Here is a 23,339-nt window from a genome sequence, read left to right as displayed (position 1 = left end):
CTCAGCAGGTAAAGGTGCCTTGTCACCAAGCTGACAGATGAACTGACCCCAGCAGATTCTCCTCTGATTTCCACAACTATGCTGTGGCAGGCTTCCCCCCACAAATAAATAAAACCGGGTAAGAAAAAAAAAATCCTGGGGCAGTCAGTATGAAACTATGACAGTGAAACCCACTAATAAACCCATTAATACATGCTTGTAAAACACTAAATTCTGGAGAGAAGAGTTGCTCTAACTTTGTTGAGGTGTTGGTCGGTTTGGATGGGCATCAGTATGTGAAATTGGGTGAACACTCCCGAGTAGTAGGTAAGCAGGCATAGGGAAAGGCATTGGGGTGCAGTACTCGGGCATCCTGGCCTCCATGAAAGGAAGCACTGGTCCCCTTCAGGAAGGCTGAATGTTTCCATATGTAGCTGCAGTGAGAGTTGACATTTTCTCTTTGAAAATAACCTTTGTTTTCTTTAAAGAAAGATTCCCAAAGCTTTTTGGACCTTGCTGCTTTTCAGTAAATTCTTTTCATTTATGTTGTATCCCTGCAGTCATATCAACAAGGCCAACTTGAGAAGCTGCCCACAATGAATGGCTCTGAAGGTCGCCCCGAGTTCTATGACTTCGACCTCATCATCATTGGTGGAGGCTCAGGAGGACTGGCGGCAGCTAAGGCAAGGCCTGCTCTCTGTGCCATGGTGTCTAGGTGATGGGTGGACACAGTGCCCCCACCCTGGCAGTTCCCCACTCCTCTGGGTTTGCCCTGACCATGGCTTGTGGTTTTTTCCATTGACTTGGTCGAGACATATAAAAGGGCCACTCTGTAATCACTTCCATACTGAAATGTCAGCTCTTCATGTAAAAGTTCAGAGCCCAGCGATTTAAGGCACACTTTATTTCATTCTAAATTTGCTTGATATTTCCCCCCAAGGATAGTAAAGGTGTATGGATATGGTTTGAAATTGCTGACATTGTTTGGGGGTTTGTTTGTTTTAAATTTTGATTTTTTTCACTTTGTTGGCTTTTCTGTAATTAATCTTCAATGAACAGTTAGAGTTCTTAAATGTAATTAAAAGTGACTTGCCTCTGGTGTATAGCGGTGATTTGAGAATAACTAGTCAGTCCAGGACCTGACTGGAAAAAGGACCTGCAGGTACAGGACATGCCTGTGTGATGGCCTCAGGCCTGTCATCATCCAGCAGGATCTCTCAAAGGCAAAGGTGGTTACATTCTCTAAGGTTCTTCCTATGGTCAGTCAGTAAGATAGTCCCAGGAACCTCCCACATCAGGAACAGGGAGTACCTGGTGTGAAGCAAGGCTTTGCTAAAGGTGTCTCAGCAAAGCACCTGACACTTGGCCTTTTGTTCTGTGGTGGTGGCATGTTTGAAGGACACACAGCCTCAGTCCTTGTTCTCCAGTACTGCTGCAGGTCCAGTGGCCAGTATACCATGCTTCCTCTGAGAGAAAAAGTAGTCTCTACAAGACAGTTTCAGAAAAACAAAAGCATAGCCCCTTCCAGTACTCTGGCTTAGATAGAACTAGGTAAAACTTAGTTTTTAGATGCTGCCTTTCAGAGCACAGCGTGAGGCAAGCTCCTTGGGCTGTCAGTTAACTGGCTTTGCCAGGTGTTAATCACATGCTTGGAAATAGAAAAAAAAGTTGCTCAGGTTTGTGTTATATGTGCTAACATTTGAAGAGGACACATGCAGGAGTCATCTAAGGCCTGCTAGTGGTTTCTAACAATTTTCCAGCTATAATTGGTGTAAACCTTGGACCTGTCTGAGTGTCTTAACTTGTCCTGCAGCTGGACTAATCAACAGTGTAAGGTTTCCACACACTGATCTGTGATTGGTTATGTTTTAGAGCATAATAAAAACATCGTGATTGCTCAGCCCTATTTCCATTCTTTTAACTCATTGTAATATTTTTTTTTTGTTTGTTTCCCAGGAGGCAGCAAAATTTGATAAGAAGGTGCTGGTCTTGGATTTTGTCACACCAACTCCTCTCGGAACTAGATGGGGTGAGCTTCTAAGATGCTGTCTGTGTGGTTTGCTGGAAGTAGTCCTTTCCCCTGGCAGTGATGCCGATGGCTCCTAAAACCCAACTCTTCTACAAGAGCAGAGTTAAAGGGGATCCAGTTAAATGCTGTAGATTTAGATTCAGCAGAAACACTGACCACAGGCTGGCAGACATTTCATGATCTGTTACACAGTGGAGTTTGAAGCTTTGTAAGCTTCCTCCCCTAAATCCTCCTCCTGCATTCAGATACCTAAATAAGGCAGCTATAGCCATTCTGTGAGTTACATGCTGGCTGTTCATTCACTGACTGTGTATTGGTTACTTGTGAAGCAGGAGCATGGGGCTTTAGTGGTGAACTTACTGTAGAAGAAGTTCCCATCCCTTTGGAACTTCTTTTTACATCAGTGGGAAACAGAAGTGAGCCCTTTACTGTTGGTGGTGAGTGGTACTTAAAGGGGGGACTCCTGGGTAGAGGAGAGCTTAGCTATGGGACTTGTAAGGCAGGGTTTCTGAAGAAGTGCTCAAAGTTGAAGCAGAACATCAGGTAGTGTTTGCTAGCATTCTCACAGAATAGCTCAATAGGTCCCCAGGCAGGTAAGAGTCCTTAGTGGGTATAGCTGGATAGTTGATCTGGACATAATACGTAAAGTGGAAAGAAAGGCAGGTCCAACTGTACAGTACTTCACAGGCCAATGAAGTCAGTTAATGGCTCTTTTGAGGAGTCTGAGGCCAGAGAAATGATTAGTTTGTTTATAAAGATTGCTTGGCTCCTTGCAGTAGTAAGTGGCAGTGCAGCCAGATACAGTGGCATCGCAGCCTATCAACTCATCCATCCAGTAAGTAATTAGTGTTCAGTACTCCATGGGGCACTGTTCTTGGTCCTGGATTCATTTCCTGAGCTGTGGAGTTTGGATTTGTGATACTGTGGTGGTACTCTTCCCCAGAGGATATGCCTTTGGACTGTGAGCTCCATAGCCACCTCCCCTCCCTGCCTGCAGATCACAGTGGTCTCTCAGCTTAGAGGTGACTATTTTGGGAGAGGGGAGCTTTACCGTAGGAGTTCTTTAGAGAATCAGTGAAAACTATAGGCTGCTGCCTCAGAAATTCACAGACACCAAATTTTTACATATTTTCAGACCTCCGCCTAACCATGCCCTCTCTATTTCTGTGTGTAGATTTAGTATCAAGTATAGCATTATGCACATGGTAAAATTTCAATTTTTCTGTCACTGTCAACCATTTGAATCTGGACGTTACAGAAATTGTAGTAATCTGTCTGTTTTGTTTCAGGATGGCTATGTGCTCTGTCCGTAGGCCATAATCGTAGAAATGCCATGAGGCTTGGGAACAAACTTTAACAGTATTGGCCATGTTAAGCAACAATAATAATAGTGTCTCATTGCATATTAGTGACCTTTGGCTTCTTTGAAGACCCTGAGTGGGCTGTGAGCTGACTTTGACTTCTGTTGTTGCAGGTCTGGGAGGAACGTGTGTGAACGTGGGGTGCATACCTAAAAAGCTGATGCACCAGGCGGCTTTGTTAGGACAAGCCTTGAAAGACTCTCGAAACTATGGATGGAAAGTTGAGGACACAGGTATGAGAGAGAAAGAAGGGGCTTTGAGCTGTGGCCTTGCGACGTCCATCATAATACCTACAGCTTTGTTCTGCGTTGAGTTCTGCTAGTAGCCCAAAGTGGCCTGGGTTAGCCCCAGAGCTGTACATGGTAAAATTCCAGAAGCTCTTCTTGAACCAGGAGCTTACGCGGTGCTGTGACAGGCACTCAAGGCTGTGAAGAGTACTTAGTTATAATGCATGCATTGCACGAGAGTTCGTATCACTGGCTTTTGGGCATTAAATGACAGCTGCACTCCTGCATCACATGACTAGCAACGACTTACCTGGGTTTGCCTCTGTCACTTGCTAGCATTATGACAAGTCCATTGATTTACTAGATTTACTTAAAATGTAGTACTTAAAAAAAAAAAAAAAGAATCAAAAACAAACTCAACCCACATGGGAACAGAGGTTGGTTAAACATTGGTAGTTATTATAGTTAAATAATTGGCAGATGGGGCAAGATATGCACTGTCCTCTTCCATTCCTGGTGAACAGTGGATTCTATTCTTCTAGTGAGCAGAGGCCAGGCAGGCAGGCTTTCCAGCTCCCTACAGCATCCCCACCCCCAAGTATCTAGTTTGTTTGGCCCCATAGCCCCTAAGATGAACTCATTTCGTAAGGTTGGCTCTAGTTCTAACATTGTATGCTGTGTGGATTGAGTATCTGTGTGGTGTTTGCAATTGAAGAAGCAGACGGTTAAGTGTCATAGGCCTGGCTTCACCATGTGCTTGGAGGCCAGGCTGCTTGACTAGTGCTTGTAGACTCTTAACTTTTCATGAGAGAAGCCTCTTTTCCTGTTGTTTCTTCTTAACACAGCCTCCCTAGGGCTTGTCTTTTCCTTATTTCTTGAGTGTATTTTATCTGTGCCTTGTTTTCTTCAAGCCATTAGTAACAGTGATTAACCAATGACTAAAGGTTGATTTTGTTGGGTTTTGGGTTTGTTTTGTTTTGTTTTGTTTTGTTTTGTTTTGTTTTGAGAGAGCATTTCTCTGTGTAGCCCTGACTATTGGGGGACTCACTTTGTAGACCAGGCTGGCCTCGAACTCACAGACCTGCTTGTGTCAGCCTCTGTTTCCTGAGTGCTGAGATTAGAGGCATGTTTTAAAGACAGAAGCCTTACTCTGTAGTCCAGGCTGGCTTGGGATGCACTGGGTAGCTCAGCTGCCCTTGTAAGTGCTGATGCAGGCATGTGCGTGTCAAAAAAGATGGATTTTTATCAGTTGAAATTTTGAGATCTAGTATTTAGTGTCTTGACTCAAAGGACTAATTTAATTACAGAATGGAAAATTTTCTTTCTTCTAGGTGAGGATTTGGGGACAATGGGATTTCAAGTTCTCTGAATAAGGAGCTAGCAAACTTGTAGATGAAGCAGTGTTTGAGATGTTGGGGCCTTACATACTGTTTCTGTGGCAGTCACTTAGCTCTATCTTCATAATGTGAAAACAGCTTGAGATGATATGTTAATGAATTTGACCATATTCACTAAAATATCATCGACCAAAATGATGGCAGGCCCATAGTGCCACAGTGTGCCCACATAAGCATGTGTTGTTTACACTGTAGTAACCCCACACCAGCCTGCAGCAGAGTCTGGGTTTGTTGCAGATGCACCCCTAGCTTTAATGGCACCCTGTTCCCCACAAGCCAGTGTTTGTAATCCGAGTAAACGATCTATTCACGTCTTGATAAAGGAGAAAGGAATTTGTGTTGCAGTTTGGGATCCTGAACGTGAGAAAGTGGCCTTTGTGCTCCAGGAGAACTTGTTCATCTGGGTTGAAACGCCTGGCTCCAGGTGAGACATTCCTGAGAAACTCATGAGGCAGTGGGAAGGACTGAATGTTTTCTCTCTTCTCACGCAGTTAAGCATGACTGGGAGAAGATGACAGAGTCTGTGCAGAATCACATCGGCTCGCTGAACTGGGGCTACCGAGTAGCTCTTCGGGAAAAGAAGGTCTACTATGAGAATGCCTATGGGAAATTCATTGGTTCTCACAAGATTAAGGTAACTGTAAAGCTACATTCTCCTCCCTTGCTTTTTCATAACTGTTTCCATTGGTGTGAGCAGAGAAAATCATCTCCAGTATGTTTTTTAAAAATCAGACAAGTGTCAAAGTTAAGGCTACTGTCACCTGGATTGTCCAGTTGGGTTACTTTGCTGTCACACTTGATGGGGCCTTCTGTGGGACATCTGGGTTGGTGGAGTGCCAGGGTCCTAGACTTGAATTTGAGGTTTGCCTCTGTCACTTGCTAGCATTATTCTTTATGGCAGTCCTTTACTGCTCATCCTTTAGTGTCTCTTACTGTCATTGTGAGGACTGAGGGAGACTTGTGTTCGTGCCCTTTACTAACTAAGGTTCTAAGGGATAGTCCTCTGCTGGAATTGACATTGTTTCCTTTGCAGGCAAAAAATAACAAAGGAAAAGAAAAAATTTATTCAGCAGAGCGGTTTCTCATCGCCACTGGGGAAAGGCCACGCTACCTGGGCATCCCTGGAGACAAAGAGTACTGCATCAGCAGGTGGGAGAAGTGGGCTCATGGGCTGTGCCTTCGGCTTGTTCTTTAAACCCACTTAGTTCATTGCTTGCATTATTTGCCGTATTTTGTCCGTTGGGATTGGAAGAAACAAGGGACTGACGTTTTAAAAGTTGAGAGCTACAAGCATTGGTCATCCTGCAGTTAATACATTACATTGGCAACCTAACATAGCTAGATGTACAATACATTTCTCTTTGCAGTCGAAATTAATTAATCTGTATCTGAAAACCAGATGGGTATTCGGAACATTTTGTAAAATAAGTGTGGTTTTGTATGTAGGTTTATTTTTTGCAAAGCAAGGATCATGTCCTTGTTAATACTAGGGAAGTACAAACTGAAAGGATTAGTTCGAATAGCCATCCATAGAGGTTCATGAACCCTTGGCTCCTCTGCCTGGCTCCTCTAGGGTTTCAGTGTCCTGTAGCAGGACCTTCTAAACATGTGTCAAGAAAAAAGATTTTGCCCACCCAGGGATAGCATTTCCAGCACTGTTGCTTGAGGAGTTTTAAGTTACAAAGTCATTAGGACACATTGCCAATTTCTGTCTTTTTGGATGCATTTTTTGCCTGGGATATTCTGGTTGTGTTTAACTTCCTTACCTGCTGGGGAGTTGGGGTGGGGGCTCCTCCCGTGCAGACAGGGGCAGTTCTGATATTTCTGTCTCTCCTGCCTGGAATGTGTGAATTTTAAGGAATGAACTCCATAGTTCTGGAGGTTTGGCAATGACTCCTGACTGAATTCCTAGTTGATAGATGGTACCTTCCTGCAGTGTCCTTGTGTGGTGGAAAAGATGATGTGGGGCTCTTCACAGGCTACAGTCCGTTCATGAGAGCTGGGCCTTTATGATCTATTAAAAACCTGTTAATACTGGGTACACTTGGGAAGTAGGAATTTTGGTGTTTGGACACATAGATGTTCATACCCTAGGAGGCTCCCTTCCCATTTTTATTTTGTTAAAATTAGACTTTTACTATGTAGCCCTGGCTGTCCTAGAACTTACTATGTGACCAGGCTGGCCTTGAACTCACAGAGATCCACTTACTTCTGCCTCTTGAGTGCTGGGCTTAAAGACTTGCACCACCACACCTGGCTGATTTTATGATCTCTTATCTGTTGTTTATTTCTAACTCAACTACAAAATTTTTGTTGAATTAAAATTTCATAACTTTTCATATTACAAAAATGAGATTTTCAAAATTTTCTTCCCACTCTTCTTCCCATTCTTGATAACTAGATGTTCCTGGCAAGAAGTTAAACCCACCCAGGAATGAAACTGAGTGTAGATCAGTGGGGGTTTGGGTTTGCACATGGGTCATGTTTTCCAGATGGCACAAGATGACTGTGGGATCTCATACCAGAAGTTACACTAGTGGCTGTGTTTAGTGAGCATATTTGAAAACCGGCTGGGTATTTCCAACAAAGAATAGTTATGTATGACTTTTAAAATTTTCTCATGTTGTATGTGTAGTGTCTTAACAAATGTTGATAATACTAAAAGTTCTAATCTTAGGAAAGTGGAAAATACTTCCATCACTCCCCATATCTGACCAATGTCTTTGTCCTTTTTTCTCCCCTTAACTTTTTCAGTGATGATCTTTTCTCCTTGCCTTACTGCCCCGGTAAAACCCTAGTGGTTGGAGCGTCCTATGTTGCTTTGGAATGTGCAGGGTTTCTTGCTGGTATTGGCTTAGATGTGACTGTAATGGTACGGTCCATTCTCCTGAGAGGATTTGACCGGGACATGGCCAACAAAATTGGTGAACACATGGAAGAACATGGTATCAAGTTTATAAGGCAATTCGTGCCAATTAAAGTAAGTGGTTTTCTGTGGGGTTGTTGGTTTTATATTCCGGGGAAAAGTCAAAAGGCAGGATTAGTGGTAGAAGCAGGCCTGTAAGCATTCTAAACACGAGGAGCGCTGGGAATTACCAGGACAGCATTCTTCCTCTCAGCATTTCTCAACCTGGGGGTGTGGGGTGGATGCGTGTCAAATGACCTTTTCACTGGGGTCACCTAAGACCATTAGAAAATACAGATATTTATAATTTATAAAGTAGCAAAATTGCAGTTAAGGATTAGCTAAAAATAGCCAGTTGTGATGATGCCACGCAGGTAGGATTTGCTGAAGGAGGCAGAGGCAGGAGGATCATGAGTTCCAGGCCAGCCTGGACTACACATTTTAGCTGGGTGGTGGTAATGCACACCTCTAATCCAAGCACTTGGGAGGCAGAGGCAGGTGGATCTCAGTGAGTTTGAGGCCAGCCAGTACTGTTACACAGAAAAGTCCTGTCTCAATCCCCCCCTCAAAAAAAAAAAAATTAGCCAAAAATAATTTTATGTTTTGGGGTCACCACAACATGAAGAACTAACTGTATTAGAGGACCACTGCTCTGTCTGGGTTTAGAGGAACAGGCGTAGCCCTTATATTTGCATTAGCACTGTAATTAGGAGACAATGTGTGTTGTACTGTTGAGAAGTATTTCTTTTCTGAAATGTAGCATCTTTCTGAATAATGTCAATGTTCATGAGGTTGTCGACCCTTGAGAGAGCTGATGGACTGTCCCGTGGTGTCTGATGCCCTTAGACTGTAGTAGGTTGTCAAGGTAGGCAGGGATGTTTGTTCTGCTGATGCAGGAGGCTTCTCACTCCTTCCCCATGTCCCTAGCAACTGTGAACGCTACTTAAACATATCTTTTACACTGTGATTTTTAGTGCTTTCTAACTGTCATTTAAACCCTTACTCACGTACTTCACTGTTCTTTGTCAGTGAAAGCTGAACATTTGTAGTCAAGAGATGCTCTCAAAGCGTGTGGCAGTGGCTCTCGGATTGATAATTAACCTGGAGACTGCAGTGGCTGATGGGGTCCATCTTAGGGAGTGTGCTGTGCCTTCTCTACTTCTTCCCCACTTTTTTCTCTGCATTTTAAGAATTATTTGAGGAAAAGCCTGTCGAATAAACAGTGTTGGTATGGAAGCAGAAGGTCAATGAAAGTTGTTCATCCTGATGTTGCTATGTGAGGGAGATGGATGTCAAAACCCTTTCAGGGCTAAGTTCTGTTTCACTGAGGACGAACAGATAGAAAGGGAGGAAACATTTGGTCTTCTTGTCTGTCTGTTTAAAAGCAAAACTTGATTACTTTTATAGGTTGAGCAGATTGAAGCAGGGACACCAGGCCGACTCAGGGTAACTGCTCAGTCCACGAACAGTGAAGAGACTATGCAAGGCGAATTTAACACAGTAAGGCGTGGGCCTGGGTCAAGTGGCAGAAGGTGTTCATGAGTAGACTTTCTCTGTCCATGATCTTCCCTTTTTGTCTCCCAGACTGTCATTTAGGAAATAATTGAGCCATGGACTGTATTGAGTTTGTCTAGCCAAACCCTAACCCTTACCATTACCCTAGCTCGACCACTATACCTAAACTTTTTTTTTTTTTTTTTTTAAGATTTACTTACTTATTATGTGTACAGTGTTCTGCCTGGATGTTTCCTACAGGCCAGAGGAGGGCACCAGATCTCATTATAGATGGTTGTGAGCCACCATGTGGTTGCTGAGAATTGAACTCAGGACCTTTGGAAGAACAAGCAGTGCTCTTAACCACTGGGCCATTTCTCCAGCCCCCCACTGTACCTAAACTTAACCCTAACCCTAATTTAAGGCAGCACCTCCCTTTCCTTTAAAAAATGCCAAGGGATGTTCGCTGTATCTGTTCAAAAGACTTTAAAAAATAAAAGGTTTTCATTCATTTACACTCTTGTATTTTATTAATGAAATGTGTTTTCCAGGTCTGGGGTTAAGTGGTTTGTGCAGCCATCTTTGCTTATTCTTTTTCAGGTGTTGCTGGCAGTAGGAAGAGATGCTTGTACGAGAACGATTGGCTTAGAGACAGTGGGCGTGAAGATCAATGAAAAGTAAGGGGACAGACATGGTGCAGTTACTTAGTGCTTTGCTCTGCCTTTGCCTTTTTAAAGTTCCAGTCTCCGAGGCTGAGCACTGCCTTTGGCTTTGGAAGCTCTTCTTTCAGTGCTGCCAAATCAGCTGGCAGGGGTGGGGTGGAGGTGGGGGGAGGGTGGCTCTTTGTTAGAATTTTCACTCTTAACCACTATGTTAAAGGAGGTTTTGGATTTATGCTTTAAAATATTTTCCATACTTGACTTTCAAAGTAGTCACCAGGATTTTCACAGAGTGTTTGATTCCTGTGTGCAGTTTTGTTTTTAGTAATTAGAGCAATGTTGTTCTGGGGAGGAAGAGGACTTAGTTTTACTTGACTAATCATGGCAGTTGATGGTTGCAGGACTGGGAAAATACCTGTTACAGATGAAGAGCAGACCAATGTGCCTTACATCTATGCTATTGGTGACATTCTGGAGGGAAAGCTGGAGCTGACGCCTGTGGCCATCCAGGCTGGGAGATTGCTCGCTCAGAGGCTGTATGGGGGCTCCACTGTCAAAGTGAGTTTTGTGCTGTCACCCACTGAGACAGTGTTTTCTGTCATCATTTTGCCTCTCTTCATTCTCTTTTTTTTCCCCCCATGTGAAACAGTGTGACTATGACAACGTTCCAACAACTGTATTTACTCCTTTGGAGTATGGCTGTTGTGGCCTGTCTGAAGAAAAAGCTGTTGAGAAATTTGGGGAAGAAAATATTGAAGTGAGTTCTCCTTTGTTTTCATCTTACTCTTTTCAGAAGTTCAAGGTGGTTTCAAATATATAGAAAACTACAGTTACAAATGAATTAGTGAGCATTTTATTTTTTTAAATTTACTCTATTTTTTTAAACGTGTATTTATTTTTGTTTCATGTGTATGGGCGTTTTGCCTGTATGTATCTCTGTACCACATGTGTACCCTTGGAGGCCAGAAGGCATCAGACCCCTTAGAATGAGAGTTACAGGTGGTTGTGAGCTGTTTGGTATATGCGGGGAATTGATTGAATCCTGGTCCTTTGGAAGACTGCCAGTGCCGCTCTTCACTGCCAAGCCTTGTCTGTGAACATGCCTATAACCCAGTGTCCATTTCTGTAATTATTATCTGAGGATAGACTGTCTATCAGAAGAAGTTAGGAGCTAAATAATGTAAGAACACTTCTGTTCAAGCATCAGAACATGAGTTCAAATTCCCAGCACTCACATAAACCCAACGTTGGTGGTGGGGGACAGGCAGGCAGTATTGACAGGATGAATGCTGGTCCTTTGCTGGCTGCTGGCCTCCCCAAACAATGGTATGCTCCAGGGTCAAGGGAACAAAGCAGAGAGTAGTAAGAGGATTCCTAGTGGCATCCATTCTATTGTGGCATTCCTTTCTGGCCACACACAGACCTGCACAAATTTTGCTTTCCCCAGGTGTCTCAGGGTTCTATTACTGTGAAGAGACCCCATGACCACGGCAACTCTGATAAAGAAAACAGTTGAGGTGGGGGCTTACAGGTTCAGAGGTTTAGTCAGTTACAGTGGTGGAAAGCATGGCAGCATGCAAGCAGACATGGTGCTAGAGAAGGAGCTGAGAGGGCTACACCTTGATCTGCAGGCAGCAGATGGGTGTAGCCACCTCCACAGTGACAAAACTTGTCTAACAAGACCACACCTCCTAATAGTGCTACTCACTATGGGCCAGGTATTAAAGCACATGAGTCTATGGGGGCCATTCCTGTTCAAACCAGCACACCAAGGGTCTTAAGTTTCTTTGTAAGCAGTTCACGTTCATATAAATAGTCTTTGATTTTCTTACTTTAATTTGCTGTTTTCTTTATGAAAGTGATATATTTGCATTGAAGAAATTTTGAACAATTTAGTTAAGGAAATAGGAAACAGCTACTCGTAGGTTATATCTGTAATGTCAAAATTTGGAGTGGTTTTCTTTTTTTTTTTTCTTCTTTTTTTGAGACAGGGTTTCTCTGTATTGCTTTGGAGCCTGTCCTGGCACTCACTCTGTAGACCAGGCTGGCCTCGAACTCACAGAGATTCACCTGCCTCTGCCTCCCGAGTGCTGGGACTAAAGGCGTGGTTTTCTTAGACTTTTCTGTGCCCAATGTTGTGATGCCTTTGCACTTGTGCATATCAGACCACTGTCAAATGCTCTCACTAGGGAACTTGTAAAAGGCCCATGCTGTATCCTCACACTGAGGCTGGAGGTTAGAGGAGAAAACAGTCCTATTTGTCATCCATAAGACACAACAAAGGGGTCCCTGTCTGCTGGTACCTGCACCCCTTTCCTTCTTCCTGTGCTGACTAATAAAGTCCCAGGAGGAGGTGTCTGCAGGCAGGAAGCAAGAGAACCAGCATCTAGGTAGTTGCTAGAGTTGTCCCTACCAGCTAGAGTGGACTTTTATTTAGTTGTCATTTCTCTAGGCCAGTGGTTCTCAACCTTCTTAAAACTAAAACCCTTCAGTACAATTCCTCATGTTGTGGTGACCCCCAGCCATAAAATTATTTTCATAGCTGCTTTATAACTGTAATGTTGCTAGTGTTATGAGTCGTAATGTAAATATGTTTTCCATGGTCTTAGGTGACCCCTGTGAAAGGATCATTTGACCTCCAAAGGGTTCAAGACTCAAAGGTTGAAAACCACTAACAAGGTGGTCACTTTGTATTCTTTTGGGGTGGGGCATCGGTACATACGTTAGGTAGTTCTGACTGTCCTAGAACTCCCTGTGTAGACCAGGCTGGCCTCAAACTCACAGAGATCCACCTGCTTCTGCCTCCTAAATGCTGGAATTAAAGGTGTGTGCTATCCTACCTGTATGTGAGGCAGTAATCACATGTCTTCTTTCTTCATAGTCTTAGTCTTTTTGTTACATCACTTAAGGTTTTCTAATCATGTTGAAATAAGATCAGTCAAAGGGGTTTTGACACCAAAATTCCAAATTATTTGCCTTTTTATCAAGTCACATGTATTTTACGAACTGTATTTAACAAATGCTAATTGTTGAAGCACCTCCACACCCACTGCTTGACAACAGCCCACGGAAGGTAACATCCAAATTGTGCTTATATCTTCCCAGGTTTACCACAGTTTCTTTTGGCCATTGGAATGGACGGTTCCATCCCGAGACAACAACAAATGTTATGCAAAAATAATCTGTAATCTTCAAGACAATGTAAGTGGGTTGATAATCTTATGGTAATGTTTAGCTTTTTCGAGGCTCAGTTTTGACTGTGCCGTGTGTGTGTGTGTGTGTGTGTGTGTGTGTGTGTGTGTGTGTGTGCCGTTAGTACTCCACCTGTCCCACCCCGGGGATGCCATTTGAGGCCAGGGTCTTGGCCCTTTGCTTGCTGCCCACTCACGTTCCTGTTGCAGGCAGTCAAAGCGCACCTTAGTGAAGGAGTCAAAGGGCACTTGGAACTTGTCTGTGTTGATTGATGAGAAGTAGTGAAATCCTCCACTACCTAAAAAAATGACCGCCCCACAAAAACAAACAAACAAACAAACACACACTGTTATTGTTTTGTTTAAAAAGAAGAAAAGAGAAATTGCTGAGACAGACATATTGACTATAAGTTTATTATAAGGGCCGGTAGAATGGGGAGACTAAGAAGAGGAACAGGGTAATGGCTGACCGCCATGGCCGGTCGCCATAGAGAGACAGAGAGAGCGCACAGAGCGCGGGACAGAGGAACAGAGCGGGACAGAGAAACAGAGAGAGAGGAGACAGGAGACAGAGAGAGAGAGAGAAAGAGAGAGAGGGGGGGAGGGGGGAGAGAGAGAGAGAGAGACAGGGAGAGAGAGCATAAAGGTGCAGGGGCCTATCTTTTAAAGGGGTCCTCTGCACCTGCGTGCAGACTTCTTTCCCATGGAACCTTGGGCTGACCAGGGTATTGCCTGAGTGGATTCCACCAGGTAACAGGGGCAGGGCAGCATAATGCCTGAACCTTTCACACACCCCAGGTGTGCTGGCGCTTTAATCCTCAGAGCTGGCACTGTAGAGAAAGCATAGTGGGAGGGACCTCATTCAGCTGGGTTCCGGACTGAGATTTAAACACATGACTACGGTAGTGCTTAGCCTGGGCAGACTCCTCCACCTCAAAAAGTCCACACCTATAGTATGAGAGAGAGATTGAATACATTTTATATCTCAGAACACATACTCTCTTTAAATATTGTATCAGAAACTGAATTTTTTTTCAACATAGCCAGCATTTGACCTTAAAAATTCCTACAGAAAAAATATGAACAAAGCCAAAACCTTACTCTTAACACCCAAGAAACTTGTTTAAATTATTGAAAAAATAATTTTAGGGTTTCCCTGTAATAAAAACATATATTTTGCTTAAAAACTGTTTTAGATGAGACAGTTATAGAAATTTTTTCAGAGCCCAGAGTTTGAGGACATTGCCTTGGATGCAGAAGTCATCACTGAGGCTGGCATCTAGTAAATGAATATACTAGAGTAAACCCCAATGAACTCTGCCATTGACTTAAGGAACAATTGTATGTCATTGTCTCTCTTTCTCTCTGGATGTAAGTTTTATTAAAACATGCTGTATGTTAGTGTCACCTGACTTCACAATGGCTGAATGTCCTTGGTTTTAAGTGTCACTTAGCACATGTGAAACGATTAAAACTCACGCACAGCTAGAAGGGCTCACTGCACGCGCAGGTCCGTGAGCGCTGGTGTTTGGCTGTGTAGGAGAACAGCACCTCAGGTGGAGTCTACAGCAGCTCCTTTTCCTGAAGGCTCGTGCACCTCAGAATCTGTGTTAATATGTGCTTACTGGTTAGCATATCAGTGAACACTGATAATCTTACCTGCTCCTTCTGCCTATTCTGTGGATAAGGAAACCGAGTCCAGTCATTACTTAGCTCTTAGATTCTAGTCTGTGTAGCAGCCATGGCAATGACCATCAGTCCCTGCTGGCTCACTTTTGTTTTATTCCTTCACACCTCTTCTGAAGTTGGAGTCTGTCTCATGAATGTTCAGTTTTTGTTTGCTTGGTGTGTATCTGCACAAATATAAACATTACACAGTGCTGCTTGCTTTGTGATGTAATTACAAGAGTCATCCTCAGTAAATGGAGCCTGGTCCTTTTACTTTTAATGTCATTTATTGAAAGGACAGTAGATGCGGCTTCATGATAGAGTGCTTGTTTAGTTTCCTACAGTTCTGGGTTCAGTCCCTGGCACTGCACACGCAAAGGCCTGATTGTATATTTAGGTTTTACTGCATAAGGATATGCAAACCTACTACATTTTAAATGTCTCTAAGATTACAGCATGTGTGTATTCCTTATCCATGCCCCAAGCCTCCAGTTGTCTGATTAGAATGTAGCAAGACTGGCAGCAGAGTGACCTTAGACTGCTTCTAGTGAAGCCTCTGCACTTTAGCTTGTAGCGCCTGCCCTGATCAGCTAGTCTGTCAGCTCTGAAAATGAACCAGTTGAACTACACAAGATTTCTGTTCTGGTCAGAGATAATCTGCCTTTGAGATTTAGATTTTCTCCAGAATAAATAATGCTCACAAGGTATTTCAGAGTTTCCAGGTATTTCCTTTCTGTGTGCTTATGGAAGGGTATGGACAAGATCTGAGTTGCTCTTCCTATGCCAGAGTGTTAGGTAAAGGATCTTGAAATTTGAGTGACTTCCGTTAAGTCTCTATCATCACCGATCCTTTGTCAGGTACTGAGAGAACCAGATAGAGAACCTGGGTGCTGCCCACTGCTGGACCTTCCTGGAGTGGTTGTGGCTAGGCAGCTGCAGGCACTGTGCCTTTCCGGTTACTCCTCTGTTGCCTGCAGTTTTTAGTGTTTTCCTCCTGTTTGGTGTGGACTCGTTCCCTGTTACGCATACGAAGTCATCACTTTCTGCAGCACATCGTTGGGCTTTCACAGTGCAAGGCAGTCATTTCTGTGAGGAGCTTTCTAGAACTTACTGAGGAAGTACCTCAGGCTGTGGAAGAGAAAGGAGAGACCGGCTTATCCATATCACTTTATTTTGCTTCATAGGAACGTGTCGTGGGCTTTCATGTACTGGGTCCAAACGCTGGAGAAGTGACACAGGGCTTCGCAGCTGCACTCAAGTGTGGACTGACCAAACAGCAGCTGGACAGCACTATTGGTATCCACCCTGTCTGTGCAGAGGTGAGTCACTCGCACTTCCCAGTTCCATTGGAGAATGCCCACATTTGCCACTCAGAGTGGCATTCTTCCAGCATTTCAGCCACTTTTCTATGTGACCGTGTGGCAGTGATTGTTAATACCCCAAAAGAAGGCTCGCCTTCTAGACTGGGGGTTCCCTTTCTTCATATTTGACAATGTCTCAACATAAGGCTCGCCTTCTAGACTGGGGGTTCCCTTTCTTCATGTTTGATAATGCCTCAACAGATACACCTTCTAGACTGGGGGGTTCCCCTTTTTCATATTTGATAATGCCTTAACAGAAGGCTCGCCTAACTAACTTTTGGCCTGCACATGTACGTGCATGTACACTCAGACATGTGCATGAACACACACACACACATACACATAATACACAAACATACACACACACAATACACACATACAATACACACATACACACAGTGTATACACACACATAAAGGCTTGGGTGTAACTTGGTAGAGTGCTTGCCTCAGTGTGCATAAGGCTTTGATTCAATCCCAGCACTTAACTGGGCGTGGCAGCGTACACCTGTAATCAATCCTAGCACTTAGGTGGAGGAAGGAGAATCAGAAGTTCAAAGTCATCCTCAACTACATAGTGAATTTGTATGCAGAATAAGCTAAAGACCCCCATCTTTAAAACAAACAAAAACACAGAAAAATGCTGAGCTTCTGTTTGCTTTGCCTTTCTGTCATTAGGAATGGTATCTGTCTCTGGGTTGACTGGAAACAAACTGCTAACGTGATTCTCTAAACAGTCACAGCAGAGAGGTGCATGAGCCCTCAAAGCTGCTGTTAGTCATAAAAAAAAAAAAAAAAAAAAAAAAAAACCTAATCTGCAAACAATTATAAAGACTAAAGAGTGTGGATTAATACTGTGTGTGTGTGTGTGTGTGTGTGTGTGTATGTATGTATGTATGTATGTATGTATGTATGTATGTATGTATTTGTTTTTTTGGGGATAAGGTTCACTGTGTAGTTCTGGCTGTCCTGGAACTCACTCTGTAGACCAGGCTGGCCTCGGACTCAGAGATCCACCTCCTGAGTGGGATTAAAGGCGTGTGCCTCCACCACCACCTGGTTTAGGTGAATACTCTTTGGACGTATCTTTTATTCAGATACTCATTTATTCATGGGGAAGGTGCTGGTGAATTTTCTTTTTTTTAAGAGTATATGTTAACAGTACCACAAACAGGCTAATGTGAGAAAGCAGAAATCGGGCTGGCTAGATGACTCAGCAGTTAAGAGATTATACCCCTTTTGCAAAGAACCTGAGTTGATCCCCAGCACCCATGTCAGAAGGTTCACAACCACCAGGAACTCCAGTACCAGGGGAGCTTAGGACATCCACACGCACTTGGCATTTGCTCACATATTTTTTAGGTGATTAAAAAATTAAATAATAAAAATGTTTTTTAAAACAGAAATGTATCCCCCTACCATTCTGAGCATGCCTTCTCCAACTGCAGCATCTTCACCTTCACCAGCCTGCTTCTGTTACACTGTGGGAGATGAACTGAGGAGAACATGGGTGTAGCTGCAGTCCAGTGTTGTGGCTGTAAAGGTGGAAAAGGGGAGGGGATGGTGGTGTCTGGTTGGGGAGGCAACTATAGAAGTGTGGAGAGAAAACAACACTGAAAACCTGACAGCGAATTGGAGGAAGTGTTGCTAGGACCTCCCACTGACTGGATGTGGCTGCTACCATGTGCCAGGCACCATGCTCTTGCTGTGTTATCTTCTCTTCCTTTTCTTGGGACGTAGAGGGCAGCATTTCCTGGTGACAGTGACATTGAGGACAGGTCACAGGGCTTGGCCCACAGTTGCCTGGCCTGAGGTGTGATCTCATTCAGTAATTGCTTCTCAGTGAAGTCTGGCACATCTTTGCTTTTTAGCTTGGCTTGCACAAGTTTACTAAACTAGGAACAGTGTCCAGTGTGGACTTGACAGAAAGGCTATGGTGATAAAGCATCTAGACCCCAGCATTTGCATTTGACACTGCACCTGCTGAGTTGGTGGCTGGTCTTCTTCAGGGTCCTTCCCACACAGAAGAAACAGCTTGACTGGAAGGTTTTTGTTGCTTTGTCATCCTTGCCCGTGAATTCTACTTGATTAGAAATTAGAATTTTGCCAAATCAAGAGCTTTTCCATCTGCAGACGTCTAGAAAAGTGAAGTTTGACTTTGAAGGGGTCCTCTCTGGGGAAGGTTGCTCTGATGCCAGTAGCTGTGAGGCAGTATCCAGACATTTGCAGTCCTGAGTGCTGCCCGGTGAGGTCCCCGGGATGGTTGCTGCTGGCTTGTGAGAGAAAGGGATGGATAGAAATAGAGGAAGAATTCAGAAACTTGAGCCATTTGACAGATTAATAATGCAAAATTAGGGACTAATTTACATGCCTTTTAAAATTCATTTCCCTATTTATGTTTTATTGAATTTCACAATGTCAGTCATAGACAGATAGAAATAGTGGTTAGTTAGAAACTTGTCCTGAGCCAGTGAGAAGTGCTCTGAAATGGCCATGGGGCCAGGGCAGACTGATGGCTGCCTTACAGAGGATCACTAAATGACCTGCCTGCTGCCACAGAGAGGGACCCAGGAACCAGCATTGTTCATTGTTCCTCTCAGAGGAGTAATTACTATGAACACAGAAAGTCTCCAGTTGACACCTTGTCTTTAGGCAATACAATTTCCTTCTGGAAATTTCTGTAGGAAACCGTCTTGCTCTGACTGGAGGTCTTAGAGAAGCCCCAGTACCTGGATTGTTAGTAATGCCTGAGTGATAGTCAGAGTGATTCTGGCTAAGTAACTTCACTTGGAGGAAAAGCTAACACAGAAAGACCATCTAGTAAGATCTCTTTAAAATGTCTAATGTCTTAAATAAGGCTGGCTGCAGCAGCTCCTGCTATGTCAGGACGAGAGAAGGAAGCGGGGTTCCAGGCTGAGCCTGGCTTAAGCTACACACAGTGAGACCTTGTCTTTAGAAAATAAAATGACCAAGGCTATCTTAAAATGCCTCAAGAATGTTTGTTTGTTTTTAACGTTCAGTACACTCCCATTCTAAAGAGAGTGGGAACCTCATGGCTCAGCAACACGAGGTAAGACCTCATTGTACCAGTGGAAGTGTCTGGCAGCACTTCCTCTGTAGTGTCCTGTGTACTGCCCTCTGCCATCACTTTTTACAGGCAAATATTTTTGTAAAAGTTGTGAAGCAATGGTGTAAGCGTTGATACCTTTGGAAAATCAACCCTTCCATCTTTCTGTTGGTCTGGTGTCTGTGATGACTTGCTTCCCCTTTTCAGTAGCCACCAGCACAGGAAAACAAGTAACAGCTCTTTTCGTTTTCAGTGCTCCCACTCCTTGATGGCTTAGTTCTTATCCACACCTCTTTCTAAATCTTTCTGCACCCAAGAAGCAAGATGTAAGCTTGTGGGTGTTGGGAGCCAAGAGTTTATGTTCATTTTCTTGCCCATTCCTTCTCCCGTCAGTCACAAAGACCGGGAATAGCTCGTCTGATGCTGTCTTAAATTGTACACAATACCACTGTCCTGACAACTAGTTCATTATCACACATTGTCCCATCCTTATCTGTAATGTACATTTTTTAAACAAAGGAACTGTGCTCCTTTTCAGAAACAGTTGGGCTGGCTCACAGTGTGTCAGCACTGGATGTAAGGATGCTAATGAGCTTGTGGAATTCGTCGTGAATGTACTTTTTTCTGTAGTTACAAAGGGGATGACTACTTCAGGGATTTTTCATCCTTGCTAACAAAGATGAATTCCTTGTTGCAGTTCCTTTGGTTTTGAATGTGAGTTAGTCATATTTTAGGAATTGAGCTGAGGTTGTGTACTGCTGCTGGTTATAGGAAAAGGCAGTCTCGAAGGTTAAGCCAGAGCAAAGGCTTTCTCAGGGTTAGAAATCCCCTCTTGTCCAAAGGCTGCTTGATTGATTCCAGTTGCTGTGGTCCCTGCACATCAAGGTGGCCTTGATTTCCTGCTCTATTCTCATGTTAAGTAACGATGGCTCATCTGTGAAGAGCAGTATTTGAGATGCCCACAGGAGAATTGCTATGAGCCTGAAACCAGTCTGGGTGACAGAGTGAGGTCCTGTCTCAAATAAGTTAGTGTTCTAAGAACCAAGTTTTTGAAAACCAGTGAAGGTATTATTTGGCACAAAGGGTTGTCCCAGAGTATCATTGAAGATACACGCAGTTCATGTCAGCTTCCTCCAGCACTCTTCAGATACACTGTGGGCTTTGGTTCAGGAGGCGGTGCTTGGCAGGGTTTAAAGGTCCCTAGGCCTGTGCTGACATTTGAAATACTGAGAGGACAGAAACAGTCCACCATGTTGTTAGATGTGTAACCTTTGTGACCTGAGTCATTAGGGGATGGCCTGGTGATTGAACCCTGAGGACCCCCCCCCAGCGCTGCGCACACACACACACACACACACACACACACACACACACACACACACACACAAGAGTATAGTGAGACAGTTTCTTTGCCCGAGAGAGGCACACTGTGTTACAGTAAAGCATCAAGGTAGGGCAATCTGTAGGGGGGGACTGGGGTCTACAAGGTCTCGCTGCATCTCAGCTGTGACCAAGTAGCTACAGAACAGAACAAGGACAGGGGAGCACTGCTGTGGAGACGAGAGGAGGAAAGGGTGGGTGGAGCCAACAAGAGATGCTGCAGATGGAGGCTGTTCCCCTCTGGCTCTCCCTTCCTTCAGCCTGCGTGCTTTTCGTGGCTTTGGTCTGTATGAACTGGGGTGAGCTCTCTAGTGTGTAAGAACAAGGGTAGGGAGAATCGCTAACCACTAAATGTTTGTGCACATACAGAACTGCTTGTTTTAGTGCGCTTCCTCCTGTTATCACCCTGGAGAACTAGAGGGCATCCTTGGTGGTACTCTTCAGTCTGTCTGCTCCCTAAGTCATTTGAATGCATATGAACTCATTTGCTCTGAGCTTTGAAAATGCATGCCTTCTTACTCTTTCCTACAGATATTCACAACGTTGTCGGTGACGAAGCGTTCTGGGGGAGACATCCTGCAGTCTGGCTGCTGAGGTTAAGCCCTGGTGTGGATGCTGCCGCCAAGACTACAGGCCACTGCCTTGCTTCCTTGCCCACATCTAGGTGAAGTTCAGGCTCTTGGGCTCTTGGCGCCTGTCCAAGGTGCTGTCCTAAGGCCACCAGATGGCAGGTAGTAGGCTGCAGCATCACACTGGGGTCACCTTGACGGACTCAGACAGACATTCGGCAGTGTATCAGGGAGATACATTCATGAAGTCACCAGCCTCAAGCCCAAAGTGGTAGGCAGTGACAGATCAACTGTCGGATCTGTTCAGCTAGATCTCCCCTTTAGGTTGTGTAATCTTGTTTTCAAGCTGTCTTATGTCAATTCTAGTTTTCTTTTTTTCTCCATGGGGTCAGTGATACTAAAGCTAGGGAATGTTAGCAATCAGTTTTGTCTAAAAGCATGCCGTGGCTGGATAGCCACAGTCTTACTGTGTGGAAGGGGGATGAATTCATTTATGAAAGCCACACACGTTTGTCCTGAGAAAGAGCAATTACCCTATGACTAAAATACACTGTTCATTTTACTGACCTGTGTAGCTTCGTCTCTTTTAATAAGTCATATGTCCAAAACAAGAAAAACCATAGTCCACTTTTTGCAAGTTTCCCCACTGTGCACATTGCTGAAGCTGCTTAGGAAGGGAGGTGGCGACTTGGCCAGCGTTCTTGACCTCCATTGCATGGCCCTCGAAGTAGTGTAGATTGTTGCCAGCACAGAGGCCAATGAACAACAAATGTCTTTCTTAATACAGTTGTTGTCCTTTGATCTGAGTAGAGATTGTTTGCAATGGAAAACAATTTGCTTTAAACTTCTTGTTTTTGTAAGGTGGATTTAGTTTTAAGCTTCTGTCCCCTGAGAACTACATTCATAGACAAGTCGCTTTTTCCAGACATAGCATATAACTCTTCTGAGGTAATTACTTTTGTAAGGAAGCTGTTCATAACATAAGTTATTATTATTATTGAACGCAGGTGGATGTGAAGGATTTTTATTGAAAAACCAAATGGTTTTTCCTTTTTCTGTCGAATGAACCCAATGATTTGTCTCCTGGGTTATGTGACTGTGAACACGCAGGCTGAGGGCTGTGTTCGCACCACCTCTCCCACTATAAACAGCCATCCTGGCCCTGTAGCCCCTCTTGTCCTCACCTGTAGCACTGAGTGGTGTTTCACAGTACACTTCTGGGCCACCTCAGGGAACGTGTGTTTGCCTAGTGTTCAGCCAGCAGCACTGTCCCTGCCCCACAAGGCTCCCTCATGACCTCCTCCCATCAGCTTATGTGAAAACAGTAGGAAGAGGAGAGAGGATGGAACAGAGGGAGTTGACTCTGTTCAGTTTTATTTATTTATTTTTTAAAACTTTTCACCCAAGTCTGCCAGTCTCTGAGATTAGAACGACGGTGTAGGGTTAACTGTGCCTAATCATGTTGTGATTATCTTAGTGGAATGGAATGTTCTGCCCCCACGAGAAGGAATAGTCTTCATTGTTTATATTCTGTAATCGCACAATGTACTGTAACTCCAATTCCAATTCCATGTATTTTTGTTACAAATTTTCTGGGGAAAAAATGTGAAACAATAAAAGGTGTTCATGCATGTGTGTCTTCTTATTGAATGATGGTTTGGGGTCAACTTCCCAGGTTTTCACTTCTCAGCTTCCAGCAAAAGGCCTGGCACTTTAGAGGTTGGTGTAACTGGCTCGGCAGGTAGGTACAGCTTGGATTAGGATCCATGGGAGGTGGCTTCAGAAGAAACTGGGTAAGGAACCACCATCCTCTAAAGTGTAAGTGTGTGCCTGAGAGGTCCACCACCACTGCTGCCTGCTGTTTGAAAGGCCTTGGCTGGGTCAGGGCTGCCCAGACAGCTAACAGGATGTTTACTCTGCGTGTGTTAGAGCGAGCATGTGTGTGCGCGCATGTGCATGTGTGCGTCTTAGCACTGGATGAGATGCAGTAGGGTTCCTCTCTCCAGTGGGTGGCTACCCATGCAGTCCCTTGAGGCCCCACATTGAGCTCTGA

General features: G+C 44.1%; 1 protein-coding gene across 1 annotated transcript in view; it reads left to right on the top strand.

Annotated features, from left to right (window-relative positions):
• Txnrd1 (thioredoxin reductase 1) overlaps positions 1–22,929 on the top strand; it is a 40,324-nt gene extending 17,395 nt beyond the window's left edge. The window contains 13 exon segments of the mRNA NM_001256882.1: positions 540–662; positions 1,936–2,008; positions 3,483–3,602; positions 5,485–5,627; positions 6,027–6,142; positions 7,748–7,973; positions 9,306–9,398; positions 9,993–10,069; positions 10,453–10,609; positions 10,701–10,808; positions 13,157–13,252; positions 16,095–16,229; positions 21,249–22,929. Coding sequence (NP_001243811.1) covers positions 576–662; positions 1,936–2,008; positions 3,483–3,602; positions 5,485–5,627; positions 6,027–6,142; positions 7,748–7,973; positions 9,306–9,398; positions 9,993–10,069; positions 10,453–10,609; positions 10,701–10,808; positions 13,157–13,252; positions 16,095–16,229; positions 21,249–21,317 — 1,500 coding nt within the window. The 5' untranslated portion in view covers positions 540–575 and the 3' untranslated portion in view covers positions 21,318–22,929.
• Positions 22,930–23,339: the final 410 nt, after the last annotated feature.

The sequence above is a fragment of the Cricetulus griseus genome (genome assembly GCF_003668045.3).
Source record: "Cricetulus griseus strain 17A/GY chromosome 1 unlocalized genomic scaffold, alternate assembly CriGri-PICRH-1.0 chr1_0, whole genome shotgun sequence".
Lineage (NCBI taxonomy): Eukaryota > Metazoa > Chordata > Mammalia > Rodentia > Cricetidae > Cricetulus > Cricetulus griseus.
Note: the sequence above shows the minus strand (reverse complement) of the source record. Positions and strands in the feature narration are given on the sequence as shown.